Source organism: Misgurnus anguillicaudatus, chromosome 11 (genome assembly GCF_027580225.2).
Source record: "Misgurnus anguillicaudatus chromosome 11, ASM2758022v2, whole genome shotgun sequence".
Taxonomy (NCBI): domain Eukaryota; kingdom Metazoa; phylum Chordata; class Actinopteri; order Cypriniformes; family Cobitidae; genus Misgurnus; species Misgurnus anguillicaudatus.
The window spans coordinates 13,188,414-13,205,204 of NC_073347.2; the positions used below are offsets into that span (position 1 = coordinate 13,188,414).

General features: G+C 38.1%; 1 protein-coding gene across 2 annotated transcripts in view; it reads right to left on the reverse strand.

Annotated features, from left to right (window-relative positions):
- Positions 1–16,791, reverse strand: part of marchf8 (membrane-associated ring finger (C3HC4) 8) — a 124,816-nt gene that overhangs the window by 96,219 nt on the left and 11,806 nt on the right. For both annotated transcript variants that reach the window (XM_055169708.2, XM_055169709.2), the window contains exon 2: positions 1,633–1,814. In XM_055169708.2, the coding sequence (XP_055025683.1) occupies positions 1,633–1,728 (96 nt within the window). In that variant the 5' untranslated portion in view covers positions 1,729–1,814. The remainder of the gene's footprint in view (positions 1–1,632; positions 1,815–16,791) is intronic.

Genomic DNA, 16,791 nt, shown 5'->3' on the forward strand with positions numbered 1-16,791 from the left:
CACACTTATAGCCAATCAGCAGTAAGGAGCGTGTCTACTAACCGACATCCTTGCCGGGTTGCGTATGTGTGGGGCGGGTCTATCAACAGAAGGTCCAGATTCTTTTGGGGTAGGGGCGTGTTTGTTTAGGTGATTTCAAATATCAACATTGGTTTTCAAACATCGTGAACTTTGTCAATTTACATCTGGTGTTCAGAAATCTGGCATTTTTAATGTTGGTGTGGTAAAATGCAGAATAAACACTAGTGTTGCGCGATATGCCCTATAGTGAGATCGTCCTATAGTCAGCCTGTGAGATCGCCAAAACACAATAGTATGGGGGGCAGAGCAATAGTTTATTTATTTATTTGTTCATTTTTTACCCATTTATGACAAGCCACTTGATTGGTGGACAAAAAAGAAGCTGATTTAATCTAAGGGCAGGTGGCAACACTGTCACGACCGCAACCTTCTTAAACCTGATGCCATTAATCCGAGCGTGTCATTGATGCCCAGGTGCTCTGAAATTTCCTGAGTGCCAGGCAACAGGAACAACACACTCCTGCACGCCTGACAACCGATCTAGTGTGAGGAAAGTCAGAGCCTCGCGTATTACAAGCTCAGGTGCGAGGAAGAATCCAAATTGTGGGCATCATCATGAAGGCCCGCTATCTGCGATATGTCTGACTATCGTCTGATACAACCCTAATAAACACCACTACACTACTACATACACACACACACACACACACACACACACACACACACACAGGTTTCCATGTTTTGTGAGGACATTCCATAGACGTAATGCATTTTATACTGTACAAACTGTATATTCTATTCCCCTAACCCGCACCATTCCCTAACCCCAACCATCACAGAAACCCTTCTCCTACTTCACATTTTCAAGAAACATCATTTTGTTTGATTTATAAGCTTGTTTCCTCATGGAGACCTCAAAATGTCCCCACAAGGTCACAAAAACACTGATATTCCTATCTTTGTGGGGACAATTGGTGCCAGGTACTAATAATTACCAGGTACACACACACACACACACACACACACACAAAGCACCATTTCACAAGTGAAGACACCAAAACAGGTCTAACTGTATATGTACAGCACCAAAGTGGCAAGTGATACTTAGTGGTGTAATGTGTGATATGACACCACAGACACCGAGATATAAATCATATTTATTTTTTGTCATAGTTTTCCTTATAACATTTCACACAGTCATTCAAGTCCAGTCACTTACTGGAAACCAAACCACCCCCCACACCACATAACTTCCACCATTTCACCCACTTCCTTTATAGCCGCCTGTGTCAATAATTTTTTACATTTCAGTGTGTTCCCCAACAGCATAAAGTGTAACGTAAACAGTAATTTAGATCTCAGAGCTGTCACTATACTATCACTGAGGAAAAAACAGCAAACAGGTGTTTAAAGACCAGGCAGAGGAGTGTGTGTATTGTGTGTGTCGTCTCTATGCTTTTTTCTTTTCCATACCAAGTTCCCAGAGGGCGAACAAAATGTTAAAAACTGTAAAAACAGGATACAGCCTTTCAGGCCCAATGAGAATGGAGCTATCACAATGGTCACCGATTACAGCACGTCTGTTGAGTGTCTATTAGGTGGAAGACCAACCTGTTTGTCTTTCTCTTTTGCCTTCCCACTGTTGGACAACCGGGAGGAAGTGACATCACGAGGGATGACAGAGATCTGGTGCAATGGCATGTTCATCCCCGCAGTTCAGTGGAGCTCACACTCTCTGAAGCAGTAGCTTGTCCACCAACTCCGGCATGATGGAGGGAACCACTAATCCAAATCTAATGGAGATAGAAAGATATGGAGAAATGTTAAATACATTTTAACTGTCAAGCTGTGAACAACATGTCTTTGAAACCCAAACATTTTAGCAATGGCCCTGTGGTATAGTCTAAAAACCAGGGTTAACCCACCATCAGCGAAACACTGAACTTTTGCTTACCTATCGGTTCCAAAACACCTGATAAGTGATAGTTCAGTCAACTTCCTACTGATAACCGAAAATTAATGCGCGCACATGGGGAATACATAAAAACATATTCTAATTCAAACAACCTGGGTATGTGGCCAGCCAGTGGTTCAGCCGTTAGCTTAAATCCTAAGGAGTGGTTTCCTGAACAGGGTTTATCATAGTCTCAGACTAAAATTCATGTTTGAGCTGCCTTTATTTATAAACACCTTCAAATATTAGTGCTATTGTTTTGTCTCAAGATGCACACCAGTATTGTTTTTGTAAGATTTGTTTGTAAACTACTTAAATGTGCTAATATAACTAAAGCCTAGTCTTGAATTAATCTAAACCCTGTCCGGCAAACTGCCCCTTAATCTTAATTTCAACCTGGAATCCTAAATCCTGACCACAAACCCCAACTCAGATCCAGTATCTAGAGAGGAAACCCCCAATCCATTTTCCTAGTGCTGATCTTAACCTAGGGGCAACCTTCCGATCTCTCTGATGAAGCAAATACAGAAGTGACTTAAACTGCAATTCACCAACTGGCCACTAGAGGCTGGCTCCAAAAGGGAGTTAATTCCCATAGACCCCCATGTTAAAAATGCCCATCTTTAGAACAGTAGAAAATGTGTTTACAGCCTGGTACTAAAAGTGTTTTGGGTCTTTATAGCTAATATTGCCCTTCGCGACAACTGTGAGGAGGGTGAATTTCTTATGTAATTTATCTGTTTAAATTATATTAAGCCTTAAAATTAGCATAATTAAGGACGTGGCCACTTGAGTGATGGTTGAACAGCCACTGCTGTCACTAGGGTCGAGCGAGGCGGGCGTGGTTTCAGTAACCACCCACCTCAGCTTCACCCACGTCCTCCCACCTCTTTAACATTTTTGGATATCCGCGAGTGATGCGCAGTGACGCGCGGCCAAGATGGCGACGCAGACACCGCCTACTTTAAGCTTCATAAATGACCTTCAGAAACCTATATGTGTCGTCACAGACACTACGTCCATCTATATTAACAGTCTATGATCTTAACTTTTTCCCCGCCATTGACGAGTTATCTCGTCAATCTGCAATACCGCTATTATCCACCAGGAAGTAAAAACCGGAAGTATTGCCCTAGGGCAAACAGCTGTATGTCCGTGTATGTTTTAAAGATCGCTCTGCATCTGATCTCTATCAAAAGTCCTTCACAAAAATGGAATTATCTCAGCTTTTTGCTCAAAATTTGGTGTTTTTGATGAAACCTACACATATTTGAGAGGTGATAAAAACAGAACACATGAAGGTAGGATGAAACGGATTTTTTGTTTTAAAGCAGAGGGTCTGTTCTTTTATTTCATATATTGTATGTTTATATATTTAAAAAGGAGCATTTTCTGGAAGTCGTTAAACTTTTGTGAAAATCATGAAAAATGCTGCCGGTGAAAGAGTTAACCTATGAACTTGAGGTTAAAGGGTTGGTACAACCAAAAACAAAAACGTAGTTATTATTTACACACCCTCATGTCGTTTGATCTCTCGATGACGATCTATGTTTTTCAAAACCCAAACACAGATTTCGTTTTTTTACCCAAATGTGTTTAACAAATAACTTCACTCCACGTGTGCCATATATTATAAAGGTAGGGTCCAAGATCTCTGAAAGCCAATGTTGATATTTGAAATCACCTTAACAAACACGCCCTTACCCCAATAGAGTCTGGACCTTCTGTTGATAGACCCGCCCCACACATACGCAACCCAGGCAACAGTGTCGGTTAGTAGACACACCCCCTTACTGCTGATTGGCTACAGTGTGTTATGGTAGTCAGCTCGACTTCTATTTCCAAAGCGTTTTTCAGATATCGTGCTCTCCGCCATTAAGTTTCTTTATGGCATACAAAAGGGTTTGGTAAAAGAAAGAAAAGTAAAATATAGTTTGATGAAAGTCTTGACCTGTGCCTTTATTCTCTGTGCAGTTTTAGGATGGTTACTTTCAAATAACATTTAACAACTGAAACAAACAACAGCAATGTCCAGAAGCAGAGGAGTGTCTTCTGGACACTTAAAATATATGATACAAGTTGAGTGGAGTATTTATTTTTAACAGTACTGGGTCCTTTTGAAGCTTGAATGGATTTTGATTACTATGGAAGTGCATGGTGAACGCCTCTCCACTCCCACAGTAACCAGACAAAGCAAAACAACACTTAATAATAACTCCTTGAAGAACAATAGGTTCCTCGTACCTCAGTGCTTGGGCCCTAATAAAAAAAATCTGTGGGTTGGGTTCTGAAGAAAATGAAAGACAACATGAGGATGAGTAATGACAAAGTTTTCGTTTTAGGGTGAACTATCCGTAAAGGATTAGTCAATTTTCTTAAAAAAATCCAGATAATTTACTCACCACCATGTCATCCAAAATGTTGATGTCTTTCTTTGTTCATTCGAGAAGAAATTATGTTTTTTGAAGAAAACATTGCAGGATTTTTCTCATTTTAATGGACTTTAATGGACCCCAATACTTAACAGTTTTAATGTAGTTTAGTTTAAAATTGCAGTTTCAAAGGACTCTAAACGATCCCAAACGAGGCATAAGGGTCTTATCTAGCGAGACGATTGTCATTTTTGGCAAGAAAAATAGAATATATGCACTTTTGGTCCACAGCTTCTCGTCTTCCTCCGGTGCTGTGGCGCGCCAGCGCGACCTCACATAATACGTCATCACTTCAAGAGGTCATGGATGACATATCAAAACTACGCCCCAGTGTTTACAAGTGTGGAGAAAAAGGAACAAACCGATGTTGTTGTATGTTGAATTATACTAATTAATGTCTTTGGTCCGCAAATGTGCGTTTCATATAACACGTGACCTTTCGATGTCATTACACAATTACGTGAGGTCACAGGACCGGAGGAAGACGAGGAGTTGTGGTTTAAAAGTGAAGATTTTTTTTTCTTGTCAAAAATGACAATTGTTTTGCTAGATAAGACCATTATGCCTCATTTGGGATCGTTTAGAGTCATTTGAAACTGTGTTGAAACTGCAATTTTAAACTGCAAAGTGTTGAGGTCCATTAAAGTCCATTAAAATGAGAAAAATCCTGGAATGTTGATGACATGGTGGTGAGTAAATTATCTGGATTTTTTTAAGAAAATGGACTAATCCTTTAAGATAATTTTCCCTAACCCAGTGGTTCTCGAACTGGGGGCACGAGATGGTGCCTGGGGGCCCAGTTTTATGACACTTTATAAAACACTTTAATTTATCATAAAATCTTTGTAATTAATCCTCAGAAAGGCTATAACCAACAGCCCTACATTATTTAATATGTTTTGTTTAATTCAAATTCAAGTTTGAGATTGTTTAATGTCATGAATTTTGGGGGAGGGGCTTGAAGGGATGCACCCTACACGAGGGCGGGCCAACGCTGAAACGTTTGAGAATCACTGCTCTAACAATTACCAATACAGTCTGAGGTGAAATAATATGTTGATTAGATTGTTATTAACCCAACTAACACTAAGCTCAAAATCTAATTGGTTGTTAATACTTGTGTGTGGACAAACAGGAATGTTGATTGGATAAACCTCCTATTACTAAACTACTGTAAGCACTCACAAACACACAAAACCATGTCTTATACTAATTGATGTACAAAAATCTCAAGATTCATGCAGTGAATGATATAAAATGAGAAACCAAAGTTAAAGGCTGAATCATCAATTACAAACCATTTCCCATATACAGTACTCTATAATGAAAGACATTCATGGAGGGAGAACAAAGAGCTTATATCACGCTGAGATGCTGCAAAGTCTGTTTTTAAATAGGCTGTTCAATTTCTACAAGCATCTGCTGCCTCTCTGACAGCAATTAAATTTCTCCTCCTTTGGTGTCCAAGCCAACAGTAAGACCCTGATACATGGGACTTTGCCTCTAGAACCGCCAAAATAATCACGGCCATCAGAACGAATCTACCGGTTCACCGCTGCAGAACGCTTAAAAAGAAAATGCAAATCAGAGACTTAAAGACTCACTGCTGTGCGCTGCCTGCAAGCACAAATGACTTGATAACATTGACACTCCATATGACAGACTGCTGGATGGAGAACACTGCAGTGTGCTGTTATGGTATTAACTAGTGACAAGGTTTAGCAATGCATTGCCAATCTCTCTCAAATCATTCTAGATTGATACACAAATAGTTATAATTGAAATGTAAAATTAATTAAGATCAAAGTAATGAAGCAAACCGTGGAGCTAACATAGAGCAAAGACATTAGAGGAACTAAAAAGTGTAATATGACATTTTTAACACAAAATCGTGTTACATTACATTACATTTTAAAACATACAATTTCCTGCACCCGAAATCACAAACTGTAAATTACATGAAGTACTTACTCAGCGACCATTAAAACAGTATGAATATGGGTAGTGTGAATAAAATTCAGACATACTACATCTGCCATGTTGATACATTACATCATCATAACGACAGGTGAGCAGTTAACTTCGATGATGTTAAACAAGTGCAACTTAACCACAAGGAACAAATGTTCCCTATACGTATTTTGATTTGAATAGAGCCGGGTGATTCTCGCGAAATTAGACTTATGAGGTGTCATGAAACATTTTGATAGAAGTAAATGCTATCAAAATAAGCACCATACAGTTACAAACATCTCTTCACTTACTATTTTGCACATGATTTCTAATCAATTTTGTTGTTTTTTCCACATTTAAGGGGAAAATTTTCATTACCGCAACAGGTCTATGACTGGATTTGGGTTCTTTGACATGGAAATATTTATAATTAAAAAATCTAAAAAAATAAAAAGCTTCAGTGCATGTTATACTATAAACATTTACAGTAAAGATACATGTGCTATTTGGTGATCATTGGTAAATGTAGAGACAATAATAAGAATATAAATGTGTCCAAGACCAATTTTCTCATCCTCTGCAACAATTTTCAATCATTGTTTAAGCCCTCAAGTAACTAACATGTTCAAAATAAATTTGTTGGAAGGGACATAATTGACTGTGACACTCAAGATGGCTACCAGGTAAGCAGTTCTTATTTTTTCTCTACAGCTAAACGTTAAAATTTTGTTTGTCATAGTACCTAGACAACTTTTTAGTTGTCATTACCGAAACATGAGTTTGTAAATGCATATATTTAATGTAATATCATGTTGTGGTAATGATAATTTTTGATAATGATAATCTAAAAAATGTAAATAATTCTATAGGAAATATTTTTTAAATCCTCTAAAAATAATGGTTATAGTAAGTTCAGACCTTAATCTTATATGTGCAAAAAAAGGCTTCAAGGGCTTTTTAAAAAATCTGATGCTGGACAGCCGCCTTTCTGCTTTTCAACGTTTTTGAATATGATGACGCCTCTGCTTCTTCGTTGGGTGACTCCTTACAGCATAGTAAAGAGTCTATCGAATGCACACAACACAATCTTGCCAGTCGTAGTGGGACATCCGGGTAATTTTCGCCTACTGTTTTTCCAATACTACCATATTAATTCAGACATAGTACTGGCCTCGCCTATTGGTTCATATCTTTGAAATGGACTTAATGTGACCCTGCATGTCATTTCTTGTGATTCATTGTTTTCTACATAAAATCATCCTACATAACGTCTGTGAAAATATAATCTAGATATATTTAATATTGGCCGAGTAAGATTATGTCAAAAATTGTATTTAATGTGAACTCAATGATTGAAATGCAATTTTGAATGGATTATGAGACTTCAGCCTGGATTTGACAGACATGGTCACAAATAGTGTGGCTACCATCCCTAATAGCATCTAAAAATAATATTTCTGGATCTGGACTTACACAAAATTCATTTTCACATTGTGTGATTATCAGTGAATGCAAATTATGATCTAATATTACAATACTGTTTAAATGCTCAACAACACATTGTAAAAACTGAACTAAATTCTCCCTTTCTGGCATTAGAAATGGCAATAATTCATAAACGGCTCACAGAACAGCCGGTCAGTTCATATAGATGGAGGACTCACAGCAGGCTGCATATCTTAGTAGAAACTGCACCACATGACAGATACATGGCTAATCACACCACAATAAAGCACGTGACTGCAATCATTTTGTGCTATTGGATCAGAAGGCGAAGAATAAATTTACCAGCCTAAAACAAAGCATGCAGTAAATATGGATTGCCGCCAACCCCGCAAGCCAACAGTAAGTGTGAAACACTGATTAATCCTCTCTAAGCAATTCTTCTGAAAGAATACAAGGAGGTTTGATGTCATAATCAGGTGAAACAGCCAAAGGGAAATGTCACCAAATGTCATTGAAGGCAAAAGTAACCCATCAATGTCATGGCTTTCTTTACTGAACCAGTGGTTTGTAAGAAACAGCAGCTTGCGGTCAGATCTGTGAGTCAGTACACTTTGAGGTTTTCATGAATTCTGACCTCATACAGTAATAACACAATGATGATGAGAAATGCTTGAGCTTCCTGCCAACTCCAGATCTCAATAAGCAATGCAGATGCAGAATGAAAACATCTAGATCTGATGTCTACACTGTAATTTTACCTTTATTTCCAGAATAAACTGAATAACAGAAATTTACTGGAAATGTACATATCCACTGTAAAATCCCATGAAAAACACGTCAATGTGCGTATGTACTGCACCTGTAATATTAGTACTGTACAGTAAAGTAGTTAAGGCCGTGTCACTCAATCTGATATCCCATACCGTCTATGTATCGTGTTTATTCAGGTTAGAAATGAGAACAATGCATTAACTAACAAGATATGAAGAGTTTCGTTGCAAAACGAGATAACCACCATTTTTTTAATTGTTCAGAAATTTTTGGTTGTGCATTTCAATTCATTTCAATGCAAGCATTTAAAGGAACAATATGTGAGAAATTTATATCAATTAATCATAAAATGGCCCTGATATGTCACTAGACATTTAGAAATCATTTTCATTTCAAATACTTATATCACTGACAACAGTGGTCTGGCCAGGATATTGTCATTTAAAAAGTGGTGAAAAGATGTTTATGTTGTCATTTTGTGTATTGGCCACTAGTTGGGTGATTGCAGTACCAGTTTTAGCCACAAGTTTTGTTATTGCAATACCAGTTTTGGCCACAATCCTACATACTGTTCGTTTAAATAGGGTATGTGGACTCAATATGCATCTATATCACATTTTGTTCAGAAAATGTTTAAATTTAGTTTATAGGATTAAACATTAAGGCCTCAAAGAGCATAATGAATGAATCCCTTTCATCTTTCTGAATATTCAGAGAGCAAAACTGTGATGAAACATTGAAGATATATAAATGTAATTAAATAAATGAACAAAAAATAGTTTAGTTCTTTCTAATATCATACAATTTAAAAAGTGGATTATCAAAGAAAAGTTAATTACAGAAACAGGTAAGAAGCTTGTAAAAGAAACTTCCTCTCGCTAAATCAGATTAGCCTTGCTTTGACTTTGACAGCTGACAAATGCCTTGTTTTAGCCAAAATTGCTTGCTAGGTAATGTGACCCCTTCATTATGCCCCGTACACATTACCTAGCAAGCAATTTTGGCTAAAACAAGGCAAATTTTGGGCTGTCAGTGAAAGTCCAATAGATGTCTAACCATAGCCAAAGATCAGTATACGTTTAGAACATGTAAAAGAAATGAAACCTTAAACACCTGTCGACTTTGCTTACATGATAGTACTTCTCATTTATTTTGGCATGTAACCAAATTCAAGGTTATAAGGGGAAGTCAGTTACTCATCTTTAATGTGGTCGTTAGGAGGCATCCCTAATTCTTGTTGTCATGGTAACAACTATAAATAAATCAGTACCCATCCTCTCAGTAAATGATGAAAGACAGATGATATTGGTAGTCGCTCCCGAAAGTCGCTCATCATTTGCATTAAGTTTAACTGTTCTTAACTTTGTTGCATCTCTGGACACGCCCCAACCGTTCGCCAACAGTCACTGTCGCTCATGTTGCCGTAAATTGTTAGCTCTCTATTAAAGTGAATGGGATTGTGTCGCTTTGTTGCTGTGTCTCACTTGTAATGGCTGTGCGTCGCTCTGTGCAGCCTAACGGGCACCCCTCCAAAAATGTAACAACGCATCAATTCTAAATGGACCACAACCGGTGTGATTGGTCTGCTAGACTCATTTTCTCAGGTCAGAAAAAAAATCTGCATCGCATTTCCTTATACGCATTTTCGTTTGCGACGGTAGAAACAAAGATGGACCAAAATAAGGAACGATATTTAACAAATCAAGTTGCAACAGAAGTCACTGTCTATTAACCTCCATCACTGCTGATGCTTATCCAGCAACATGCACAATAAGCTGCTTCTTCTTTGGCTTTTGCCTTGACACTGTAGGTTATACTTGTGACATGCCGGTAGACACTACCTACAAGCCGTCTGCATGTGTAATTGTAACAACGCTGTAGAAAACGCTCTGACGATTGAATGCATTCTCTAGAAACCACTTAAGCGAAGGACTTCTATTGGTTTCCACCTTCCAATTGGTTGCCACCAAAGCGCATCACAGCTCATTACCAGAAAGTTGACCTGATTTTAACTTTCCTCAATGCTTACACCGTCCAATGCGGCTTTCACACAGGATGCGGCGTGCGCTGCCTATGAAATCAATTAATGCCTTCAATGCCTTGCGCTGCGTGAGGACGGTTTGTTGCTGTGTTGACCAAAGTGTGGGTGCAGCGAACAAAGTTCAAAATAGTTTAACTATTTAAAACTAAAATAGTGTGCGCTGCGCTCGCCGCTGGGTGTCACAGAGCGCAGCGCACACCGCGTCCTGTGTGAAAGCCGCACAAGACCTGCTGTGCTGCTGCTTGCCGGAGCTCCCCGCAGCTCTCATTAAAAATGAATGACTTCCGGCCATATTGAAGCTCTTGCTTCCGGCGTGAACGTACAGTTACCGTGGGTTCACACCAGCCGCGTTTGGGGCATCAAATTCCCGTCTACTTTGCAGCTTGAACATTGAGTTTACTCGTTCATTCGCGTGTGAAAGCCGCGCATGAAATTCTAGTCATCGAGACATTCACGTGGAAATTTGCGTCATGAGAGGGGCTTCTGCGACTTCGCTCGCAACCTGTAATCACGTCACTACTAGAGCAAGCTCCTGATTGGTTAACGTGGCACGTTTTTTTCAACTTGCGCATTTGCCGCAGCAACGTTCAATTCGCGTTATTCGTGCAAACTAGACGTGCGAATGAGGCGGAATCGCGTCTACCGCGCACCGCTAAACAGTTTATTTTGATTTTACATTTGTAGGGAGATTTAACAATAAAAAAACTATGACACTTACTCTAGTAACTAACTATTGCAGAAGTGAAATGATTGTCAAGTATTTTCATACACCAAATTGTGACATCTGCATTTAACCCATCACACTTAGTAGTGAATACAGGCACTGCAAGGGTTGTGAGAACAAAGGCCGTGAGACACAAACCTGTAACCTTCTTGTTATAAGCATGACTCTCTTACCATTAGGCCATGACTGTCTCTGATAGCAGATTAGTCAGTAGATTAAAAAGCCTATGTGCCCAAAATAGGTCCAAAAGTAAATTAATGACATCAGCCCTTACTAAATCAAGAAAGCCTTTTACTTTGCATGATGCATCAGATGGTTATCAACCAGACAGTGGGTAGTCAATGGGCATGCTTATCATCAGCAACCCGTGATCAACCCGGACGAAGCTGGTGGCCAAGAACAAACAAAGTATTTTTGTAATAAACCATTCCCTCAAATTTGACAGCCATGCTGTCTATGTAGGCAGCTAACCAAGTTAGCCTGTTTCTGTCTTAATACTCCACAACAAAATGTAAAATAAAAAAAAATAATAATAATATGAACAATTTATCTTACAGAATAACTGACAGACACGGTGAGTCACTACGCCGCACTGAACGGATCAGGCTAGTAAATTACACAGCTTCCAGAAAGGACGATTTATCATTGAGCCGCTGTCATAAATGACATGCAATCAATAATGCTATGAATCTATCCGAGATACTGGACTGAGTCTTTGTGATTTTTCCTTTACATCTGAAAAATCCTGCTAGTAGTCTCTTATTTGTGAGATGTGTTGAGTTCCAGGAGTCTAATCTAGAGTTATGTAAAGGTGATATTGACGATCCCAATGGACCGACAGACTAAAAAACCGAAAACAGCCAGTCTTCAGCAATAAATGCATTTCACTAGATTTAAAGGAACAGTATGTAGGATTGTGGTCAAAACTGGTATTGCAATCACAAAACTTGTGGCCAATACACAAAATGACAACATAAACATCAGTTGAGGGCTGCAACTCCACTTTTTAAAATGACAATATCCTGGCCAGACCACTGTTGTCAGTGTTGTAAGTATTTGAAATGAAAATGATTTCTTAATGTCTAGTGACATATCAGGGCCATTTTATGATTAATTGAGATAAATTTCTTACATACTGTTCCTTTAATTAAAACCACAATCTGGTCACCTATACCTACATGCACAAAAAACATCAAGGATTTGTTGTGAAACAAAGCCTCTTGTAAAAGGTACTACACTTTACAATACAGTTAAAGGGGACACAGAAAAAAGTGCAAAACGTGCTAAACATCTCAGTCTCATAGAAATTCCTCTTTTAGAAATGTCAGCCAGAAAACAGCCCAATCTGAAAAACTGATGCTTATGACATCACAGGCATCTAACTGCCCATCCACTTTAAAATAATTGGCTACATTTTTTGAGTGGCAGCAAAGTCAGCCAATCAGTAATGAGATTGCAAGTTAAGCCAGTAGGGGGAGCAAAATAGGTGCAAAACCAATTGTTTAAAATCCCCCACCCTAATAGAGCTATCTGAGAGAGGTTTTTAGAAAGCTTCTAAGGCATTACAGACCCCAAAAAAAAATTTTTGTCTACATGTCACATCACAGAACAAGGATAAATACTCCGTTCAATCATTCTATGTCACCTTTAACCAAACGGGGACTAAGGCCGTGATTTCTGCCTACATCGAAGTTGAGTAAATCATACATTTTTATTTTTTAGTTAGCAATGTCTGTTTTCAATCTTTCTGTTTCAAAAAGGACACAGGATTTTTTTCCTGCTGTTTTTTTTTTGAAGAGTCACACAATCACACACCTTATTAACTCAAATCCTTTCAGTTTTACGCAACTGGATAACTTCAGTTTTTAATGTGACCTGAGTGCTAACATCAGATAATTATTCAAAGCTAAATAAATGGCTTACTGGATTAAACCCCATCAGGTTGTTACATTGTATGACCTCAAGATCAGACAGGGACGAAAACTCTGTCAGTGCTGAAACATCACACAGACAGTTAAGAGATTAAAGCGAGATAAACCGGACGTGATGTGTCCTGATGAGAGATTCACACACGGTCTCTGTAACAGAGCTCAACAGCTCTTGATTCTTTCATTTTACATTCAGAGTCGAAAGCGAGAGAACAAATTATCATAATGTTTGTGCGTAAACAATGTTGTTACTTCAAATCGCTGTGATCTATGGGTGAGGATGTTGCAGGAAAGTCTTTCTGTAAGATACGTCATCCCTAATGCTGTGTGAATTTTACTGTTGCAAGGCATTGGTGTGTGCCAGCTTTGTAATGTATTGCAACATTACTCAGTTCAGTTGATTTTTAATGTAGTGTACTGATGTAAATGAAGAAGGTAGTCTGGCTTTATTGAACATCTGCCTATGACTTGCGAGGTGGTCTACAGTTTCGTAAAGGGACAGTTCACCCAAAAATGAAAATTCTGTCATCAATACACACTCTCGTGTTGTTACAAACCTGTATATATTTCTTTGTTACTGTATGATGAACACGAAGGAAGATGTTTTTAGGACTGTTTGTAACCAAACCGTTTGTGAGCCACATTCACTTACATAGTAGGGAAAAAAAGAGTACTATGGAAGTGAATGCAATACTGTAAAGCAAGTTGATATGTTGGGATATTTCACATTTTTTGGAATATAATAGCATATTACTTTAGGAAAGCTATCATTGAAAGCACACCACCATATGCACACCTTAAAAAAATTGGCTTGTACTTCTTGTCACTGTTTAAGTTCAGAGATAAGAAGAATGCTATCTAGTGGTAGGGATGTAAACTCCAAACAAAACATCGGCAATGAATCTTTTAACCGCAAAAATATTTACATTGCATATTTTTCCCCTTCTAGAATCGATACCATATCGCCAAACAAAATACTGGTATCACAGTACTCACATGCATCAATATTTTCTTACACCCCTAGTTGTCATGCTGTCATTAAGTCACTATTTGATTGGGTATCACTTCATCCCACGTAACACGTAGGAGCTTTAAGGGAATATTCCATTTTCTTAAAAGAAATATCCAGATAATTTACTCACCACCATGTCATCCAAAATGTTGATGTCTTTCTTTGTTCAGTCGAGAAGAAATTATGTTTTTTGAGGAAACATTGCAGGATTTTCTAATTTTAATGTACTTTAATAGAGCCCAACATTTAATACTTAACTCAACACTTATCAGTTTTTTCAACGGAGTTTCAAAGGACTATAAACAATCCCAAACGAGGCATAAGGGTCTTATCTAGCAAAACGATTGTCATTTTTGGCAATAAAAATAAATAATATACACTTTTAAAGCACAACTTCTCGTCATGTAGATCCGGTCGTGATGCGCCAGCTGACCCCACGCAATACGTCATGACGTCAAGAGGTCACAGAGGACGAACGCGAAACTCTGCCCCAGTGTTTACAAATGTGTTGAAAGAGGACCGTTCCTACATTGTTGTATGTCAACTGATACTAATTAATGTCTTTGTGTCAGTTTATTGTTTACAATGGTCCACAAATTTGCGTTTTATATATGTAACACGTGACCTCCCTACGTCACTACGCATTTACGTTAGGTCGCGCTGGACCGGACCTAGGCGAAAAGTTGTGGTTTAAAAGTGGATATTTTTTATTTTCTTGTCAAAAATGACAATCGTTTCGCTAGATAAGACCCTTATGCCTCGTTTGAGATCGTTTATAGTCCTTTGAAACTCCGTTGGAAAAAACTGTTAAGTATTGAGTTAAGTATTAAATGTTGGGCTCTATTAAAGTCCATTAAAATGAGAAAAATCCTGCAATGTTTTCCTCAAAAAACATAATTTCTTCTCGACTGAACAAAGAAAGACATCAACATTTTGGATGACATGGTGGTGAGTAAATTATCTGGATTTTTCTTTTAAGAAAATTGAATATTCCTTTAAGAAAAAGGTTCAGAATATTTTAAGGGCCACCCCATCTGCCTGGACACACCCATCTAGTACAAAGGAAACTATAGACATCCTCAGACTGTATACTGCACTTGTCTGTTTAACTAAACATTACATCATTTGTAATTATTTCAGAAATATTTCTTATAAATATGTATCAGTTTTTGGATGGACATAAATCCTATATTCACAAATTCTACAAACATTTCAGATATTATTTCAGATAAACTCATCCCTAGCAACATTGGTCTCTTGATGTGTGATCAGACTGATATTTCCTGTGGGAGTGGGAGGCTCTTGGACAGAATGAAGTGCAAACTGGATCGCACATGTCTGCTTTGCCAGATATATGACTTTAGGGTAGCTTCTTGATTAAAGAGCACCTATCGTCCGATTCACAATTTTACATTTCATTTGGTGTGTATTAGTACACGTTAACGATATGCAAATGGTACATAACCCTAAGTAAACAATGACGCGAGTTATCATCTCCAGCATAAATTTATTTTCTTGGACTACAACAAACACACGGATTGTAGGCAACAGTTTACTTCCTGGGATTGGTGATGTAGACAAGACCGACATTATCATAGTTCCTCCCGCTTCAGACTCACAGCCTGTAAGTTAACTCCTGTTAGCATTGCGACCGAATCTTTCAAACATGGTAAGGAGCGTCACGTTTCCGGCTGACGTCAGAAGTATTCAGGCCAATCACAACGTACAGATTAGCTGGCCAATTAAGGACATAGCGCTTTTCAAACCAATGAGTTTTGTACAGGGATATCTGGAGCTACAAAAATGTACGGTATGTGAAAAATAATGTGTTTATTTAACCACAAACCACACAGACACATTGTATTACACCAAATACACAAAATAACATTGTTTTTTAGCAATGAAATGGGTGCACTTAAAGCACACAGACACAGTGCATGCTCAAACAGAAAGAGCCTTCTATAAACAATCCGGCAGAAGTATTACAGAATTGAGACCTGTCCAGAGCCTCTCTATTCACACATGACCATGCACACACAGCACACAGAGACCGCAAGGCAGCCTGGACGACAGCTGATCACATATATTTACAAGAGGAACAGGACGAGATGTTTTCTGAAAAGTTAAGCAGGAAGATAAAACTGCAGATGGCATCAAAAACGAAGTCTCTAAACAGCAGACAGAAAGTGAAATTGTAAAGCGCATCACATGTCCGGGGGTTGTTTTACCCAATTTAATGATTTCATTTCTTCTAAGTTAAAGAAAATTAAATCGGTAGTTAGAATACAATAGTTGCTTTTCCATTTAGTAGGAAGTGAATGATTTGTTCTTTAATTGAAAAGTGTGCAATTAAGAAACCATAACTGATTAAATATGATTACAGAATACCATGCTTGCTAGATTTAGTTCACTGTTGGAAAAGACAAATAAGAGAGAAATACAATAATGACAATGATGGATAATGTCTGCTAAAGGATGAGAATGTATCTATTTGTGATTAAAAAAGGAG